Raw genomic sequence first — 16,120 nt, 5'->3', positions numbered from 1 at the left:
AAAGAGCATCTGTGAGCTCTATCTTTGTGGTGTAGCTGGACCTTCATAGCCTAAGAGAAAACTAGAATCTAAAAGCAAGCACATCTGTCCCCTTACAGCTATAAGGATTTTTGAGTTGAAGGATAAGGATTTACTGGTGAACCCTGAGGAATGCTCCTAACTGCTTTTTCTGTTTGCCATGGTTTTGCTGCAAGGCAAGTTAAGTGCTCTTTTCTGCCTTCCTATCACTGGGCTTCACTCCTGGGGTTTTTTTGGGAACTGGCTATTTACCCTCCAGCTATGCCATGGTTTAATCAGTAGCTAGTGGCAGGAGGGAGTCCTCCACTTGATTTAACAGTGGAGGGATGATCAGGTGGGGGTGAGACTCAGCACAGCCATCATAGCACAAGCATTAAGGTTGGAGAAGATCTCCAAGATCATCAAGTCCAACCTTTGATAGAATGCCACAGTGCCCTCTAAATCATATTGTAAAGTGCCACATCTACTAATTTTTTGAATACTTCCAAGGATGACGACTCTACCACTTTCCTGGGTAGCCTGTTCCAGTGCTTAACTATTGCTAAAAAATTTTTCCTAATTTCCAACCTGAACCTCCCCTGATGCAACTTGAGGCCATTTCCTCTTTGTCCTGTTACTGGTTGCCTGGGAGAGGAGTCTGACCCCACTTGGCTACATCCTCCTCTCAGGGAGTTATAGAGAGTAAATATCTTTACTTCCATCCACACTTCCATGGGAAGAGACAGTGTCGTGTGTTTGCCATTCCTCTTGGCTACCCAGTGAAAACAGAGCACTTTACCACAGTGGTTTCCTAGTGTGTTTTTATACTTTCCTGCCCCAGCTGTTGGATTAGGTACAGACTGTTCACTGCTGCTTTCTGAACCTCTGCTCACACCAGATTTTAAGACTCATCCTTCCCCTAGGATTAATCATTCAAAATTCATATGCCCTCACCATTGTTTAGCTGAAAACTTCAGCTAAAGGACAGATGCTCTGTTTGCACTGACTTTAGACTGTGGGCTAAGGATGACAAAGAAATAAAGAATAGAGAAACTGAGAGTTTGGATCAACATTTTCACAAGTTATTATTATTATTTCCTTGTGCCTTCTGAGGAGGGATTCATTCAGTTCATGTCCTAGAGTGCTGATCAGATAAATTGTCCAGTCTTAAGTGAGTAGGTAAACATTGTGTAGGTAAAATATCTCAAGGAAAACAACAGAGTGCAAATGCACTTTCTCCATTCACAGCAGGTTTGAGTGTATTTGAGCATACCTGTGCTTAGAGGTACTTTGCTCATGGAATTATTTATGCTTGCAAGAAATTTAAGTTCCTTTTCTGCTTATTACATTGTGTTAAGACTTCACTGTGTCAAGACTGCTTTGGAGCTGGAACAAGTTTGTGTTTTGTGCAAAAGAATGTTGAGAACAATCAGAATTACTGCAGAATTCATGTGTTAAAACCCAATATTGGTGTGAGAGACAAAGGGAATAAATCTTATTACTAAATTCTGTTGTAACTTGTTTTACCCCTGCTGACTCCTCTCCTCTTACTCTCCAAGGAGAGATGTCACCTCATGTCCTTGTAACCTTTTGTCTCATTTCTGGATGCTTTTTCATCAGCCTGTGTTGGTTTCTTTCATTGTTGTTGGGATTTTTTGTTTGAGATTTTTTCATTTAGTTTTTGTTCTTCTGTTAAATGTAAACTAGCTTGGCCTTACATGAAAGTCTTGAATTGCAAGGAATTTATATTTTTGCATTCCAGTAGGGTGTAGAGCCTTAGTTATAGAGAGGAAGAGACAGAAATGGACAAAAACTATGCCTTAACATCACAGACATGCGGTCAGAGAAGTAGAATCTGAGTGATAAGATGAAAGCTCTAGGATAGACATTCAGGTGTGATTCAAAGATGTTTTTGTATTTCAGTGCATAACTTATAAACAAAGTTTTTATGATTTATTCTGGAATCAATCCCTCCTCACAGAATGACGAGATGATGCAAGTTGAGAGACGCTTTGTATGCAACTAGCTAGATTCAATTAAGAGTATCAAATTAGGGAAATCTGTGATATCGAATGATTAACAATGAGCTTCTGAACAGCCGTTCCCTCTCACTGTGTCTTGCTGCCCAAAACACTGACATCTGCGTCACTTTAAAGCTGCTTTTGAAATTTTGGGAGAACAGTTTAAAACCAATTGCATATTAGGTCTCCTGTCGCAAAATACAGAGTTTGAAGTTGAAATTCAGTCTCTGCAACTGCAAAGTAACCAGGCTTGTAATACTGTCATTGCTTTTGGTTTGTATTTCTGTAACCAAGATTGGAATGTGGCCTTTACCCCACTGAACTGATTTTATCGTCCTAAAAGTTTGGAAGCCACAGGGCTGGATGTGAACAATAGCTCAGCACATGTCTATGCATACTTTGTCCCTCAGTATCTCTTGGGTTTTGTTTACTTCTTTCCCCAAAGAAGAATTTTTGTTGTTGTTGTTTATTAGAAGGCCATATGGTTTTTCCTCTGAGCCATCTCAAATAAAATATCTGTAATCAAAAGGAATGTTTCCAATCAATTAGTTACTGAAGCTGTGTGCTTGTATTTCAGATTATTCACAGTCCGTAGGAATTGTATAATGAAGATTTTAAAGACTGAATGGACACATGCCTCTTCTTATTTTGGCAATCTGGATGTCTATTATGCTTAATATTGCATATAAAGTTAGCACTTATAGAAGGGGGAAGAAAAATGTGCTTTAGATTGGAAGAAAGGAAAAAAAAATGCTCACATTTCCTCTGCACTGATTTTTAGCATCCTTCAGGAGATTCAAATGCATCACTCATTCTTTCCAAAAACCTTACAATTTTGTTAGTCACTAATTAAGAGTTGTCCAGTCTTTTTATATAACACTGCTAGTCACAATCACAAATTGTATGTCACAAAGTATATGAAACTAGTGCAGCACATTTGTATGCCAAATTCTATAATCTGTGATAGTGAAAGCATTTAATTTCTTATACAATGTTATCAACTTAGATGGTTGTGGACTACTGTGTTAATTTTTTTCTTGAGAAGTGACAAAACCAATCTATGTTGTCAATGCAATATGGTATAGAAAGGAAAAACCTCTAATAGTGAAATATTATTATATACTGTGTTGAATATACCCTAAATATGAACTTTTTGCTTGTGCTACAAGTTTATTGAAAAAGTGCTGTTCCCATTAGATAGATTTTTGAAATTTTTTGTAATTTATTTTTTCTTTTGTAATATTTACACTGATGGCCCCAGATCTCACTGGGTAGAACTGTCCTCTGTGCTTCTTTGTAGACTTTTTTTAAATTATTGATTTCACCTGCAGTATATGACACAGTTACCTGTCAGACAGAGCCTCTAACATTGATATAATCTCACCTGATCTTTAGCAGTGAGGTTCTTTTATATTTTCAGGGTTGAGATAGTTGCCTATTAAAACTTTTAACTCTGTGATTTTTCCTCTTCCCCTTTCTGACTTGCTCCCCTACCACTTCTCTCTGTCTTCTCTACAATCTCATTTTTGCCTTCCTTCTCATTGTCAGCTAGGGCTGAAACAACAGCCATCAAGTGAAACAGAGCTTGAAAGTGCTGCATTTCTCTGTTTGTAATAGGAGAAAACCAGCTAAACTATGCTGAACTGCTTTTGCTCTGCTACTAGCCTCACATGTCAAATGCAGTCATACAGACCGTAGCTGCTCCATCTTTGCTTGGTGCCTGGAGAAGTGCAGCGGTCTGTAAATGATTTATGTGATCAGGGTGTTATGTTTTGCAGGAGGCCAGCACCTGTTAACTCATTTTTTCTGTGGTGGGTCTGCTCTGTATTCCTGGCTAGCTGCAAAACTCAATGCTGCAGCCCATTGAAGTATTGATAGACTCTCACAGTGGACAAGACAGCAGAGAGCCTGTGACAGAAACACTGAGGGGAATGCTGTTACAACTTCTTCTCAAGGGGAAGGGCACGAGCAGGCACTGATCTCTTCTCTCTGGTGACTGGTGACAGGACCCAAAGAAATGGCATGAAGCTGTGTCACGGGAGGTTTAGGTTAGATATCAGGAAAAGGTTCTTCACCCAGAGGGTGGTTGGGAACTTGGAACGGGCTCCTCAGGGAAGTGGTCACAGCACCAAGCCTAGCAGAGTTCAAGAAGTATTTGAAAAATGTTCTCAGGCCCATGGAGTGATTTTTGGGGCTGTCCTGTGCAGGCCCAGGAGTTGGGACTTCAATGATCCTTGTGGATCCCTTTCTGCTGAGGATATTCTGTGATTCTATATGCTGCTGTTGTGGGGAAGCATATAGAATCCACTTAAATCCACTTAAATCCCACTTCCACTTGAATTTGTTAGTGCTATCAGATTGATCCACAGCTTTCTGAAAACTGAGGAATGACTTGCTAGAGCTTCAGTCAACTTCAGACAAATCTTAGGTTTTCAGCAGGTCACAGAGCAGGTTTGTCAGAGCAGAAAGCAACGTTCCTGTGCCTCTGGAGCATTTCAGCTTTCCTGTACTGATGGCAAGAATAATTTTTTCCTTCCCTTTAAAAACCCTGATGGTGTTTTTTGCAAGGTTACCAGACTGACACCTCATAGAGCCTGTAGGTAACACAGTAACATATATTAACATGAATACATTTCATGCTATAGAATTATTTGGTAACATACTGTATTAAGAGACCACCTTTAAGAAACCTCAAACACATAATATAGTTTTGCACACAACCACATCTGTTAAATGGCCTATTTCTGCCAGTATTTTTATACCAGTCCCATACAGGTGGGGGAACTGGCTGCTAGCTCAAGCATTAGGTAGCTTTTGGAGCAGCTTAGAGGGCAAGATGATTCACAGGCATTGTGCTGTCACTGCTGGCACACTAACTCTTGTAGAGGGTTTCAATCAGATAGTGGCTAAGTGCTAAATGAAAATTCTTCCTAAGCTGCCGTGATTGAATGTACTGAAAGTGTTCTTCATAACAAACTCTTCACAGAATTTTTTTGGTCCAGTAATTTTTATTGATCATTCAGCATGATCATGCAAACCGCATTTTTTACATGGGAGAAAAAAGATTTGGAGAACTGAAGGAGGGAACTGAACCCTGGTCACCTACATGCTGTAGACCATGTAGATAATGGAGCTGTTTTAAACCTGCTGGATAATGGAGCTGTTTTAAACCTGCTGATCTAGGGTGAATCTGTCTATTCTTATACTAGAGAAAGGAATCCTATTCGAGTTTATTTGTTTATTTGTTTGTGCTGTTTTGTTGGTTTTTTTTTCAACAAAAGACTAATGTTTACCTTCAGGTTTAAATCTGTGAATCTTACATGAAAAGATAAAAGCAAAGGCACTAGAGACTTAATCCTCACAGACTCCAGAAGATTTAAAATATTTGTTTGTTCTCAGTAGATTCACATAGTCATTTTAAATTTTGATGGCTCTCCATTTTCTTTGTATAAACTATAAAAAGCATGGCTGATCAAAAGTATGAGAGAGAGTTACAGTACAGTATTTATGCACAATTTATCCAGATTTGGCTTGATTATCATGAATGTATGCCCATTTAACTGCAGGGAATTAGATCTATCAGAGTTCACTAATTAAGTGCTAAACTACATAAGCACAGCGACAGCTTGGTTCTTTGAGTGCCACTCACTTTTTTTCAATCCTCATTGCATCCTCAGTATCTAGATTTCAAAATTATTTATATTTTGAGGAGTATCCACAAATGAAAAATTGATTGCATTTTCTTAGTTCAGAAAGGAAGGCTATGTGTACAGAGGTTCAATTATGAACCTGCTCTAGTAATTTTGAACCCAGCTACCTAGCTGAACTCAAGTGCTACCTTAACTACTTATGTATTGCTTGAAAGAAAACCTAAAAATATTCAGAGAAATACTTTCCTTATCTTTTAGAATGATCTGCATAGCTATCTTCTTATTGAGATAAATTGTTGCATTGATATCATGTATGAGATGACAGTTATCAATAGATCCTTTGGCACATGGATTAAAAATGTGATGTGGAAGCATTTTAAGAAGAAAGAAGACCTCAGATTTATTTGTACTATTACAGAAATGGGGGTTGCTTTAATGTGTAGATGCATGCCAGTACATATCTTGAGGGGGAAAAAATGCTTCTTGGTGAATCTACGGATGAATTCCTCATGGTGTGATTAAACAACAAACCATGTTAGATCGTTGTTTTTTGGTAGTGGAAGAACCTCAGTCCCTCTTCAGAAGAACTGTTTCAATAGAAAGTATTAATTGAAGAAGAAAATTTCAAGTGTTGAGGTTTTGGAGGCTAGATTCTCCACTCAGTTTCTCTTAGAGTAAATAAAACACTGAGTATGTGATGTCAGGGGAATTTTGGAGGGATCTGGTATAGCCTTAGTAAAAACTGCAGCATTCTGTGAAGTTCTAAATTAGCAGCAGCTCCTCTTGTACTGCCACCATAGTCCTTTGCCAGATGCTTCCCAGAACAGAGACTGTTTCAGCACTTTTCTGCCCATGTCTCCTGGTGTACCTGGTGTGCACCCATATCCACACTGTGAAAAGGAGCAGTGGGCATTAGTTCCTTCTCTTGGCTACAGCCTTTTTCCCTAAGGTAGCAAGAATGTGCATTGTAGCACAGTTATTGTCTTGTAGTGTGGTTCATCCCTCTCTCCTTCTCTGTTTTAGTGGGAAAGGTGTCTACAGAGTAGTTAGTTTTTATTTTTTTAATGACTGTGCTTATGTGGTAGCAACATGGAATTTCTGCCTCAGTCTGGGGGGCACTATTTGATTGTGGCTCTATGTATTCTTGATGCATCTGGTAGGGACAGAAAGGCTCAAGTGTCACTTCCCAGTGGTATGTAGGCTGTATCCATACTGGTAAGTAAAACAGGCCAGGGATGGTTCTCTTGTCCTAGGGCTAAAAAGCACAGCATGCCTCATCTCCATATGGCTACATTCTTGCTTCCCAAAAGAGGGTGGCCTCATTCAGCCTGTCCCTTGGGAGCATTCCTTGGCCTGTGCTGTCCCCTGAACCCTGCCCAGCCATTGTCTGGAAACAAGTTAGCTGTCAGAAGCCAAAACTGTGCCAGGGAGCAGGCTTACAATGGAACAGCAAGGGCAGGAGCATGCTGGCATGCCAGCACATGCTCCAGCCCTCTTTTTGTTCCTGGTACAAACATAACCATGTTAATACTGATATTGCCTAAGTTTAGCAGTGTCTTTAAATCCTGTTTTCAGGCTTTCTGGCAGCCATATAATCAGGACTATACAATTCTATTAATTTTAAAAAACTTTATTTAATGGAGTGTCAAATAATATTAGAGCAAGAGACAGTGAAAATAATGGAGCACAGCAGTTTTATTCTTTCGGCGCTACAAGACAGAGGTGATACCTGCAGAGGCTTTCTTTTTTTGAGCTGAAAAGAGTAGGTGTGTTTTTCAAACTATTCTTAAACTGAGCTAGTACATATGTAAATTGAAATGACTATATGTGAAGTTTCAGTTGGGGAAAAAAAGTAAATCCTAAACAGATTGAAGCAAGGAAATGAATTGTAAGGGAAATGTCAGTAAGTATTCAGATATCCTCACAGTTTCTTAAATAAATGCACATTTGTAAAATATCAGATTACATATTCCAAACACAACTTTAACTCTGTCCCTGTGCCATTCCCAGTCTTAATCTGCAGACCAGAGAACCCCTACAGTCAGAAACTCTACATCAAATAAATGCTAAGTATGAGTTACAGCCATCACACAATATGGTTACATTGGAATATTTTTACTATTTAATAACAGACAAAGTAGATATTTTATTTTGGAATCAAAGTGCTGTTATGTGGATTTATGGTTTATAACATTGGCAGTGTTTCTGAATACTTTCTTTTCCAAAGTACATAAATATAAAGTGGTAAAAGTTTTGGTTTTAGCTTATAAATGTAGTTAATAATCTGTTCAAACAATAAAAAATTCTATTTATTAATGGCCAAGAAATGTTTGGGGGGTGGTTTTTCTTTTTACAGGAGAATCATTTAAATCAACTGGATGAAATGAATAGACAGTAAATATCACAATGGTTTGAGGGAAGTTGATGGCACACCAGTTGATCATGTGGAACTTCAGTTATTAATCCATTAAAGTTATTACTGCCTCCAAGTCTTCAAAGGTCACAGTCTTTTTTAAGGATTTTGTTAATGAGGGAAAGAACTATTCCTGTTTGCTCAGTCCAGTGTGTGCTGGGCTGTGCACTCGCTGCCTGGCGTGCTGAAGGGTGTTCTGTGCCTGGGACTTGCAGTGCTGAGCAGTGGGTGGGCAGGAACGTGCGAGAGCTCTTGGGGCTGCAGGAGGATTTGTATTGATCCTCCTGTTCTGACATCCTGGGTTTTATCCTGGTTACAATATAGGCAAACACGTCAGGCAGTTAAACATGTGAAGACGTGGTTCTGCTTGATTATTTGACTTCCTGCAACTAATAAGGAGATTTTTGAAAGATTTAGTGCTATGCCATTGAATATAAAAGAAGTTTGGAGGCCTGTATGTGCAATGGAGTTAGGTGTGGTAGATTAAGTTTGTCCTGGCATCCTTATTGAAGCTTCCCTGTAGGCACTATCAGCTGTAATCAGCATTGTTGCCAGAAATAACATTGCAGTGTCAAAACCATGAGTGTTTAAAGGGTATAGTCAGGGGACTTGAAGTGTTCACTTGTTTGTTTAACTTTAAATTAATAAAGACCCACAGGATTTTTTTCCTTTCTTGGCTTGTTGCTGAATCCTGTCATTTTATTTCTTTTTAATTTTCTTTAGAAAATCTTCTGGTGTTCAAATTACGTTGAAAAGAACTGCTTATGGGCAGAGTGATAGCCTAAAATAAAATAAAGTCCTAGCAGGATTTTGAAAAGAGAAAGAATACCTAAAATATAGTTTAGCTGTTTCATCAGTCATTGAACAATGTGTTACCTATCAGTAGCTAAAATTTTTGCTAAAATTTTTTTTCTGGAATTTTTTTTTTTTTGGTTGGGGTTGGGTGGTTGTGATAATGACTAGAAATGATCAGCAAAAGTTTTAAGTTATGCCCAGACAGTGACCATCAGATACTACAATAATGATTGTTATCATAAGAGGGAGTCTTGATTCTCAGAAAGGTACAGGATGGACAAATTGAAATTCCAGGAGGAGTCCAGTTCATTGTGTTATTTATTACCTCCTTCCAATGAGACTGTGGCTGTGAGAGTAAAGCAAGTTAAAGTCAACACATACTTGATTTCTGTGGCACTGATTTCTCCTGCACTCAGAGGCTGGCTCCTGGGCTCAGGTCCTGGACATTCTTCAGTGAATGGGTGACCCTGAGATCAGAATGGGATAATGTTACTGGGAAGGACCCAGCACAAATCTAAAATTAATAACTCCTGTGATAAATACTTTAAAGGATTGCCTTATTGAAATCCTCAGTGTGTACTTCATGAGGCAGTTAAACCATCAACTGGAACTGTATTTACAATAAGAATATATTTCCTATTGCATTTGTTATCCTAAATGAGATTATATATATTCCCTTGAAGAAAAACACTTCTGGTTATTTCCAAATAACAGACTTAGAGTGACCAATCCTACACAGGGGCCAATAGGTTTCCTGAAGGGTTATAATGGTAGTATTAATAATTGGATTATTAGATGTCAAGTAACTGTAAAGCTTGCAGTTCTAATTTGTGCTGCTTACTCACTATGCTTCTGTTTTTGAACCAATTTCAATTCAGCAGTCAGTTTCAGTGGTTTTTAGAGCACTTCTGCATGTAGGTTTCTGTACACATTACTTTGCCACATTGCCTGCCTTCCAAATATTACTCATAATCGTTTGCATGTCTTTCCTTCAGAACATGGAAATTAGCACCAAAGCCTTGGATTTAGCTTTAGAAAAGGCTTTTTTCAGTCTAAAGGAATCTTATGGTGTAACTTTCAATCTCTCCTGTGAAAGTTAAATTTCTTTCTCTTGCTTCCTTTTATGTTCAGAAACTTGAATAATTTATTACTGCAAAGGAATGTGTACTGAATCCAGTAACCAACAGAGGATGTGGAAAGATTTATTGGGAGAAACATTAAGAGCATTCTGGGCCAGGTGTATTTTATTTCTTTTTGTGAAATGGAAAAAAAAATACTATACACCTCCAGCCAACTTCAGATATGGCTGGAAGCCCATTTGGAAGACAGTGTCTGTAATTGTGAAGTGCTTCTTGAGATAAACTGAACAAAAAGTGATGAAGGGCACGAGGAGATTTGGCATTGCTGAATAGCAAGAGCTGCGTTGCTCGATTTTGAAAGCAGCCGCAGCGTTTGCCATCTGAGTGGGTGTGCGCATGACTTCCGCTCTCCTTGGGCTTTATCCAGCACTTTATACCCATGGGAAATGAGGGAGTGAGCGCCCTGCTGAACCAGAGCAGTGAATTCCGAGTTTGCCTTTGCACCCTTGGCCCATGACAAAAGGTTCTGAAGGAGCAGGACCTCAGCAGACTTCAGCACTCCTTGTTTAACTGAAAAGGCATCACTCAAGCAAGGCACACGTCATGAGTGTTTGTATTCTACCACAGTTTTTTAGAACTCTAATAAATAATTTTACTGCATATTGGAATATATAACGTGAATTTCTGAGGAGTGTAATCTTTTGTGAGGTTACAAATTGTAATTATTTCATGATATTTAGGACAAAATGCTAGGCAAATACAAAAATTGTTTTTTCAGGAATGATAAAAAAATTAGTTATAAACTACCTATTTCTAATTCAATCCAGTTACCTCTCTGCCATGTTTAATTCCATTTGCATAAGTAAAAAAGTTAATAAGAACATTATCATAAAATCACAGAATAGTTTGGTTTGGAAGGGTCCTTGAAAGGTTAGTTGCCTATTCCTTCAACCTAAACCCCCCTGCACTAAGTAGAGACATCTTCAACTAGATCAGGTGTCTCAGAGCCCTGACCAACCTCACCTTGAATGTCTTGAGGGATGGGGTATCCACCACCTCTCTAAGAAAACTGTTCTATTGTTTTACCTGCCCATCATAAAAACTTTCTTCTCTATCTCTAGTCTGAATTGACTCTATTTTAGTTTAAACCATGCCCATTGTCCTGTCACTATGGACTCTACTGACCCCATCTTTCTTGTAGGCCCTCTGTAAGTGCTGAAAGGCTGCAAAAGGGTCACCCCAGGGTCTTCCCTTCTCCAAGCAGAACAACCCCAACCCTTTTAGCCCTTCTTCATAGGAGAGATGCTCGAGCCCTCTCATTTTTTGTGGTTCTCCTCTTGACCCTGTTTCCAGACTGAGAATGTTCCAGGGACACTTTTCCCTTTCAGTTTTTTCTTCAACTGCAACTTCTTAATCTCTAGTTCCCCTCTGTGCTAGCTGAATAGGCAGATCCCTTCAGCAGTTGCCTTATTTATTAAAAAGCAAGTTTTGATATTGTGTTTTGGTATAAGTTGTGGAAATGGTTTTTTCTTTGTCCATTAGTCCAAATTTCTTAAGTGTTCTCTACAAATTCTTCCTTCGTGCAGCATCTTAGAAAAAGAGGTGAAAAGATGTGGAATCAAACTGCTTCATCCTCCTACCCCAGGCAGGAAATAGTAAAATGTATCACATTATACATGGATTTGAGTCTTACATTATAGGATCCTCATGATGATCTGTCCAATAATCTCTTCCATTGTATACTAGTCTTTACCTATTGCTTCCATCATGGAATAAATGGATGGATAAACCCTATTGTTTTATCCATAATGGCTATGGAGAACAGCTCTTGATTTCTCTTTGTAGATTCCCCCCACTCTAGACTTTTGTTATTCTCTGTTTCTTTTTCTCTGTTGCTTCACAGAAATTGATCTCTCCTGTTTCTTGCTCCAGGGATGTCTCCATGCCTGACTACACCTATTGCTATTTTCCCAGTGCAGAAATGGAAATCTTACTGGTAGCAAGAGGCCAACCTTTTGTAGTCCATACAATTAAGAAAACTTGGTAATTAGACAAACGAATCTTTCAAATGTGAGCTGGATTGCTCAATTAGAAACAGAGAATCAATGTCTCATTTTATTGCTGTTTCCTGTGTTGGTTTCTATACTTGCCTATAAAAAACAGACTAATTTTTGAAGATATTTGATACAAAAATCAGCCTAAATCATTGAAATCCCAGTGCTTAAATGCCTTTGTGAATTCAAGTAGTTGGTAGACTACAAGATGGGACTCAGTAGGTGCTTAAAGTTGCAGGTCTTTAACTATGCCAGTCAATTAAATCCTGTATTTTGTTCCATGTTTTCAACCCCAGAATTTTTACTGCCTTTTAGATTTAAAAATTCAGTTAGGAAGCCAGTGACAGAATCAATTTTTTGGTGGTCTCTGAGTAGATGGAATTATAGCAATTTTGTGTCAAGGAGATCGGAGAAAATGGTTATTACCATGAAATTGCGCTTCCTTAAAATAAAAGTTTTAGAAGTTCTTCTTCTCATAAAGAGCTTTGTTTCTTCAACAGTCATATTGCAATTTGGCATAATTGAAAATTGATTTTAAATACTTGTTTTTTCCACTTTTGTAAATACATTGTTTTCCCTACTCCCTCATTTTTCCTTTTCTTTTTGTTCCAGGACCCTTTGCTGCTTCAGGAGACAGTAAATTCTGCTGCTGCTCTTATCATGGCATTGATAAAGGACAGAAACCCAGAGCTTATTGGCCAGCTGTTGGTAGCATAAGACCATAAATTATGTGTAGCTTTTGGAAATGTTAGTTTTCATCATCTGTTCACCAAAGCTCTTAAGTAATTTTATTTTTTGTTGAAAACTCTGGATTTATGCAATTTATTATTAAGATCATTTAATAGCATATTTTTGATATTAAAAATACAAGTCTAATATTATGTATAAAGTGTAAAAGGAAATACAAATAATTCTGAGGTACACTGGGTGTATACTGTGAGGAATGATACTGAAATGTTTTTCAAGGTACTGATCATTTTAAAGGTGGACCGAGGACACCAAAGCATTCGTGCAAAATGGTCTTTAACTATGTGTGTGTGTTTTACTCTAGGACTGCATGAACTAAGTTTTTTTTTCAGATAAATTAATCCTAAAGCACAGTTCATCTACTTGTGAAATTATTTTAAAATTGCTGCTGTAATACCTATTAGTGAATGTAGAGTTCCTTGCAGAGTGTGGCTTTCCTGCCATAAGGAGAAATGCATATTGCAGGAAGTATTGGAAAGGTCAGGTACCTGTTCTCTGTGGAATGAAGGTAACCTCAAATCAAAGAAAAGATACACATTGGTACAACGAGGTGCTAACCCTCAGTTTTCCAGATGCAGTATGCTCTGGCTGTAGCCTCTGTGGTGCTACACTTCTTCCAGTGCCCATGTGCCATCATTCAGAGCTCCTGTAGCTCCACTGATATAGGAAGAGTCTGTTAATTCATGCATAAGAATACAATTCTCATCTCTTGCTGGTTAGCAGATGCATGTAGTAAATAGCAGCAAGGAGAGCAAGCATTATGAGTTCAAAGATACACTGCACTGATAGTCAAGTGTGGACCATTGGGACAGGAAGATGAAATGGTGAATGGTTATTATGTGGAGTGTCTCCAGGTATCACAACCACTAAGAGCAATACAAGCAGCATCCCTGAAAACATGTGTCTTTCCCTGTGCATCAGACCCAGGAATTTTATCTCTCCTGCAATTTGTGAAGGGGCTAGGTTAGTGTCTTATATATTTGATATGGCTGGAATAAAGTCTTGGAGAAGTATCCCCACCAGAAGTGTCCAGTGAGTCCCTGATTCAGTCTATCACTGTCAGTGCAGCAAGTTTCCCTCTAAAAACAGCATCCCTTCCCTTACTCCCACCATGTTCCACTCCCTCTGGTGCTCAGACAAAACTTAGGATAACAAGCTCCCTGCTTGGTCCCTTTTCCTTCACACGACTATTTATATCTCTGGTTTAAATCCCTTTTAGAAGCTGATCTTGGTCCCAAACTTCATTGCAAAATAAAATAAAGAGTTGTCAGCTGATGGTTCTATATCCAAGGCAGACATTTTCTTCCCCACACAAGTCATGCAAAGATAACTAACAAAGTTCTTGTGCATCATCTGCTTTCTTCTTTGCTTCTTTCTTCTCTCTGCTTTGATTAATAATGTACAATGTCCTTTTCTGACATTGTACAACATAAGCATTCATATTAGCTCTGTGTATGGCTATACAATAGGCATATTTTATTCATACATATATTCATGTCTCTTCATATGCAGAGCACACAAATAAATGAAGAACTAAAGAATTTATTACTGGTATTCATAATTTAACAGGACAGCTCTCACAAATAAGTTTTCTGAATGTGCTTTTACATTAATAAATTTGATGAAGGAATTTGTCCCACAGGCTTTTAAAAGACATGATGAAAGATGTGTCTTTGACTGTATTTTGTTATTCTTGTTTGCTTGAAGACAAAAATGCAATCTGTGATGTGTTTTCCACAAATAATAAGAAGGTGAATTTAGAAAACCCTTCATGTTTTCTATACACTCCAATTTTTACACTGTGATACTGCATTAACATTGGCTTGTGTGCAACATCATTTGCTTTAACAGAGCTTTTATTTTTTAGGGTTGTTTTACTTACCTCATTCTCCTAAGAGGATTTCAATCCAATTAAAAATGATACTGCAATGAAGTGCTGTAATAAAAGAAATATATTATAGTTGTTTATGGATTTATTTTGAAAGGAGAACAGACAATGCACAAGAAAAAGTTTTGGGTCATCCAATATATTTAGTACTAATCCTAAATGGAAGATAATAAGCTTTATTAATGTGCTGTTAATCATTACATTATGGCTTTTTAATCTTTAGCAATGTTTTAAAATAATCTACAAACACTGAAAAGTCCATTTTGCTGGAGGCAAATATGCCAACAACAGAACTACTAAAACAGATCACAAAATACTAAAACTGCAGTAAAAAAAAAAAAAAAGAAACTAGACTGTGATTAATGCTATTGTGTATCCAAACCAAATTTAAATGGGTTTTGGGTGATTGTTAGTACTTACAATGGGAATAAAGATATAAAATGAAATTAAGAAACTGGCGGATTGTTTTTTGTCTGTGCATAGCTTCTCACAAATAGCAGTATACATGAGAAACTTGGCAGCCTTTTGTACACACATGCTGTTTTGAATTTAACTAGTGAATCAGTCACCACCCATATTGCTTTGAACATTTGGACAGAGATAACAGAAAGTAAATAGAAGCTCAGACTCTGCCAGCCTTGCTTACCTTACTCCTCAAGCACTCTAATTAGTATTCCTTGGGTAGTGTTCATCAGAAAAGAGAATGCAGAGTGTGGCCCAAGAGATGCTTTTCAAAAATGCAAAGTTTTTGCTTTTCAAAAATGCAAAGTTGAATGAATTAGATTGGTATACTGAAACTAACCCACTTCATGCAAAATCTGAAATCTGTATTACTTTGTCTTCAGTCAGTTAGGTAGAAGATTTTCTATTCAGTCTTTTTTTTTTTTTTGTTTAGCTTTTCAGACAACCTAGCTTGAAAAAAAAAGGCTTGATGGTCCTCTGAAGAAGGAAGGAATGAAAAGGATAGAAGATGGTGGCATTATAAACAAAAAAACCCCCAACACCCCCAAACTAGCAAAGAGAAAAAAAAAAGCAAAGAGAAAGAAAGTGAGATGTTACCCATTGTAATAAGTGGAATAATAGAGTCAACTTTGATTGAGCTTATCTTAATAATTCATGTAGGCTGCCAAACAAAAATTTTTTTGATCCCATGGAGCCTTTTGTGTATTGAAATTTGTATTTCTATGTGACACCAAAGTCTCATCCTCTCCACAGTGCTGTTCTATGTTCCGTCCAAAGAGAAGCTTCCAAAGACATAAAGTTTTCAATTACTTGGCAATTTCTGAAGATTCAGCAACTTTTCCTGTCTGTAGGTCATTCCACTAGAGAAGGGTCATACTTTGGTTGCTATGTTCTCCCTGCCTCAGACACTTGGCACTCCTCACTGCTTTTTGTATGGCTTTTATTTCTGAAGAAGAGCTCTTTGAGACCTACGAAAGTTTTTTTTATTTTCTATCTCTTCCCTCTTCATCCATA

General features: G+C 37.9%; 1 protein-coding gene across 2 annotated transcripts in view; it reads left to right on the top strand.

The window, feature by feature from the left end:
- Positions 1–15,094, top strand: part of CRPPA (CDP-L-ribitol pyrophosphorylase A) — a 107,290-nt gene extending 92,196 nt beyond the window's left edge. For both annotated transcript variants that reach the window (XM_038126986.1, XM_038126987.1), the window contains exon 10: positions 12,622–15,094. In XM_038126986.1, the coding sequence (XP_037982914.1) occupies positions 12,622–12,726 (105 nt within the window). In that variant the 3' untranslated portion in view covers positions 12,727–15,094. The remainder of the gene's footprint in view (positions 1–12,621) is intronic.
- The last annotated feature ends 1,026 nt before the right edge of the window (positions 15,095–16,120 follow it).

The sequence above is a fragment of the Motacilla alba genome, chromosome 2 (genome assembly GCF_015832195.1).
Source record: "Motacilla alba alba isolate MOTALB_02 chromosome 2, Motacilla_alba_V1.0_pri, whole genome shotgun sequence".
NCBI classification, from domain to species: domain Eukaryota; kingdom Metazoa; phylum Chordata; class Aves; order Passeriformes; family Motacillidae; genus Motacilla; species Motacilla alba.
This window is presented reverse-complemented; position numbering and strand designations above follow the sequence as displayed.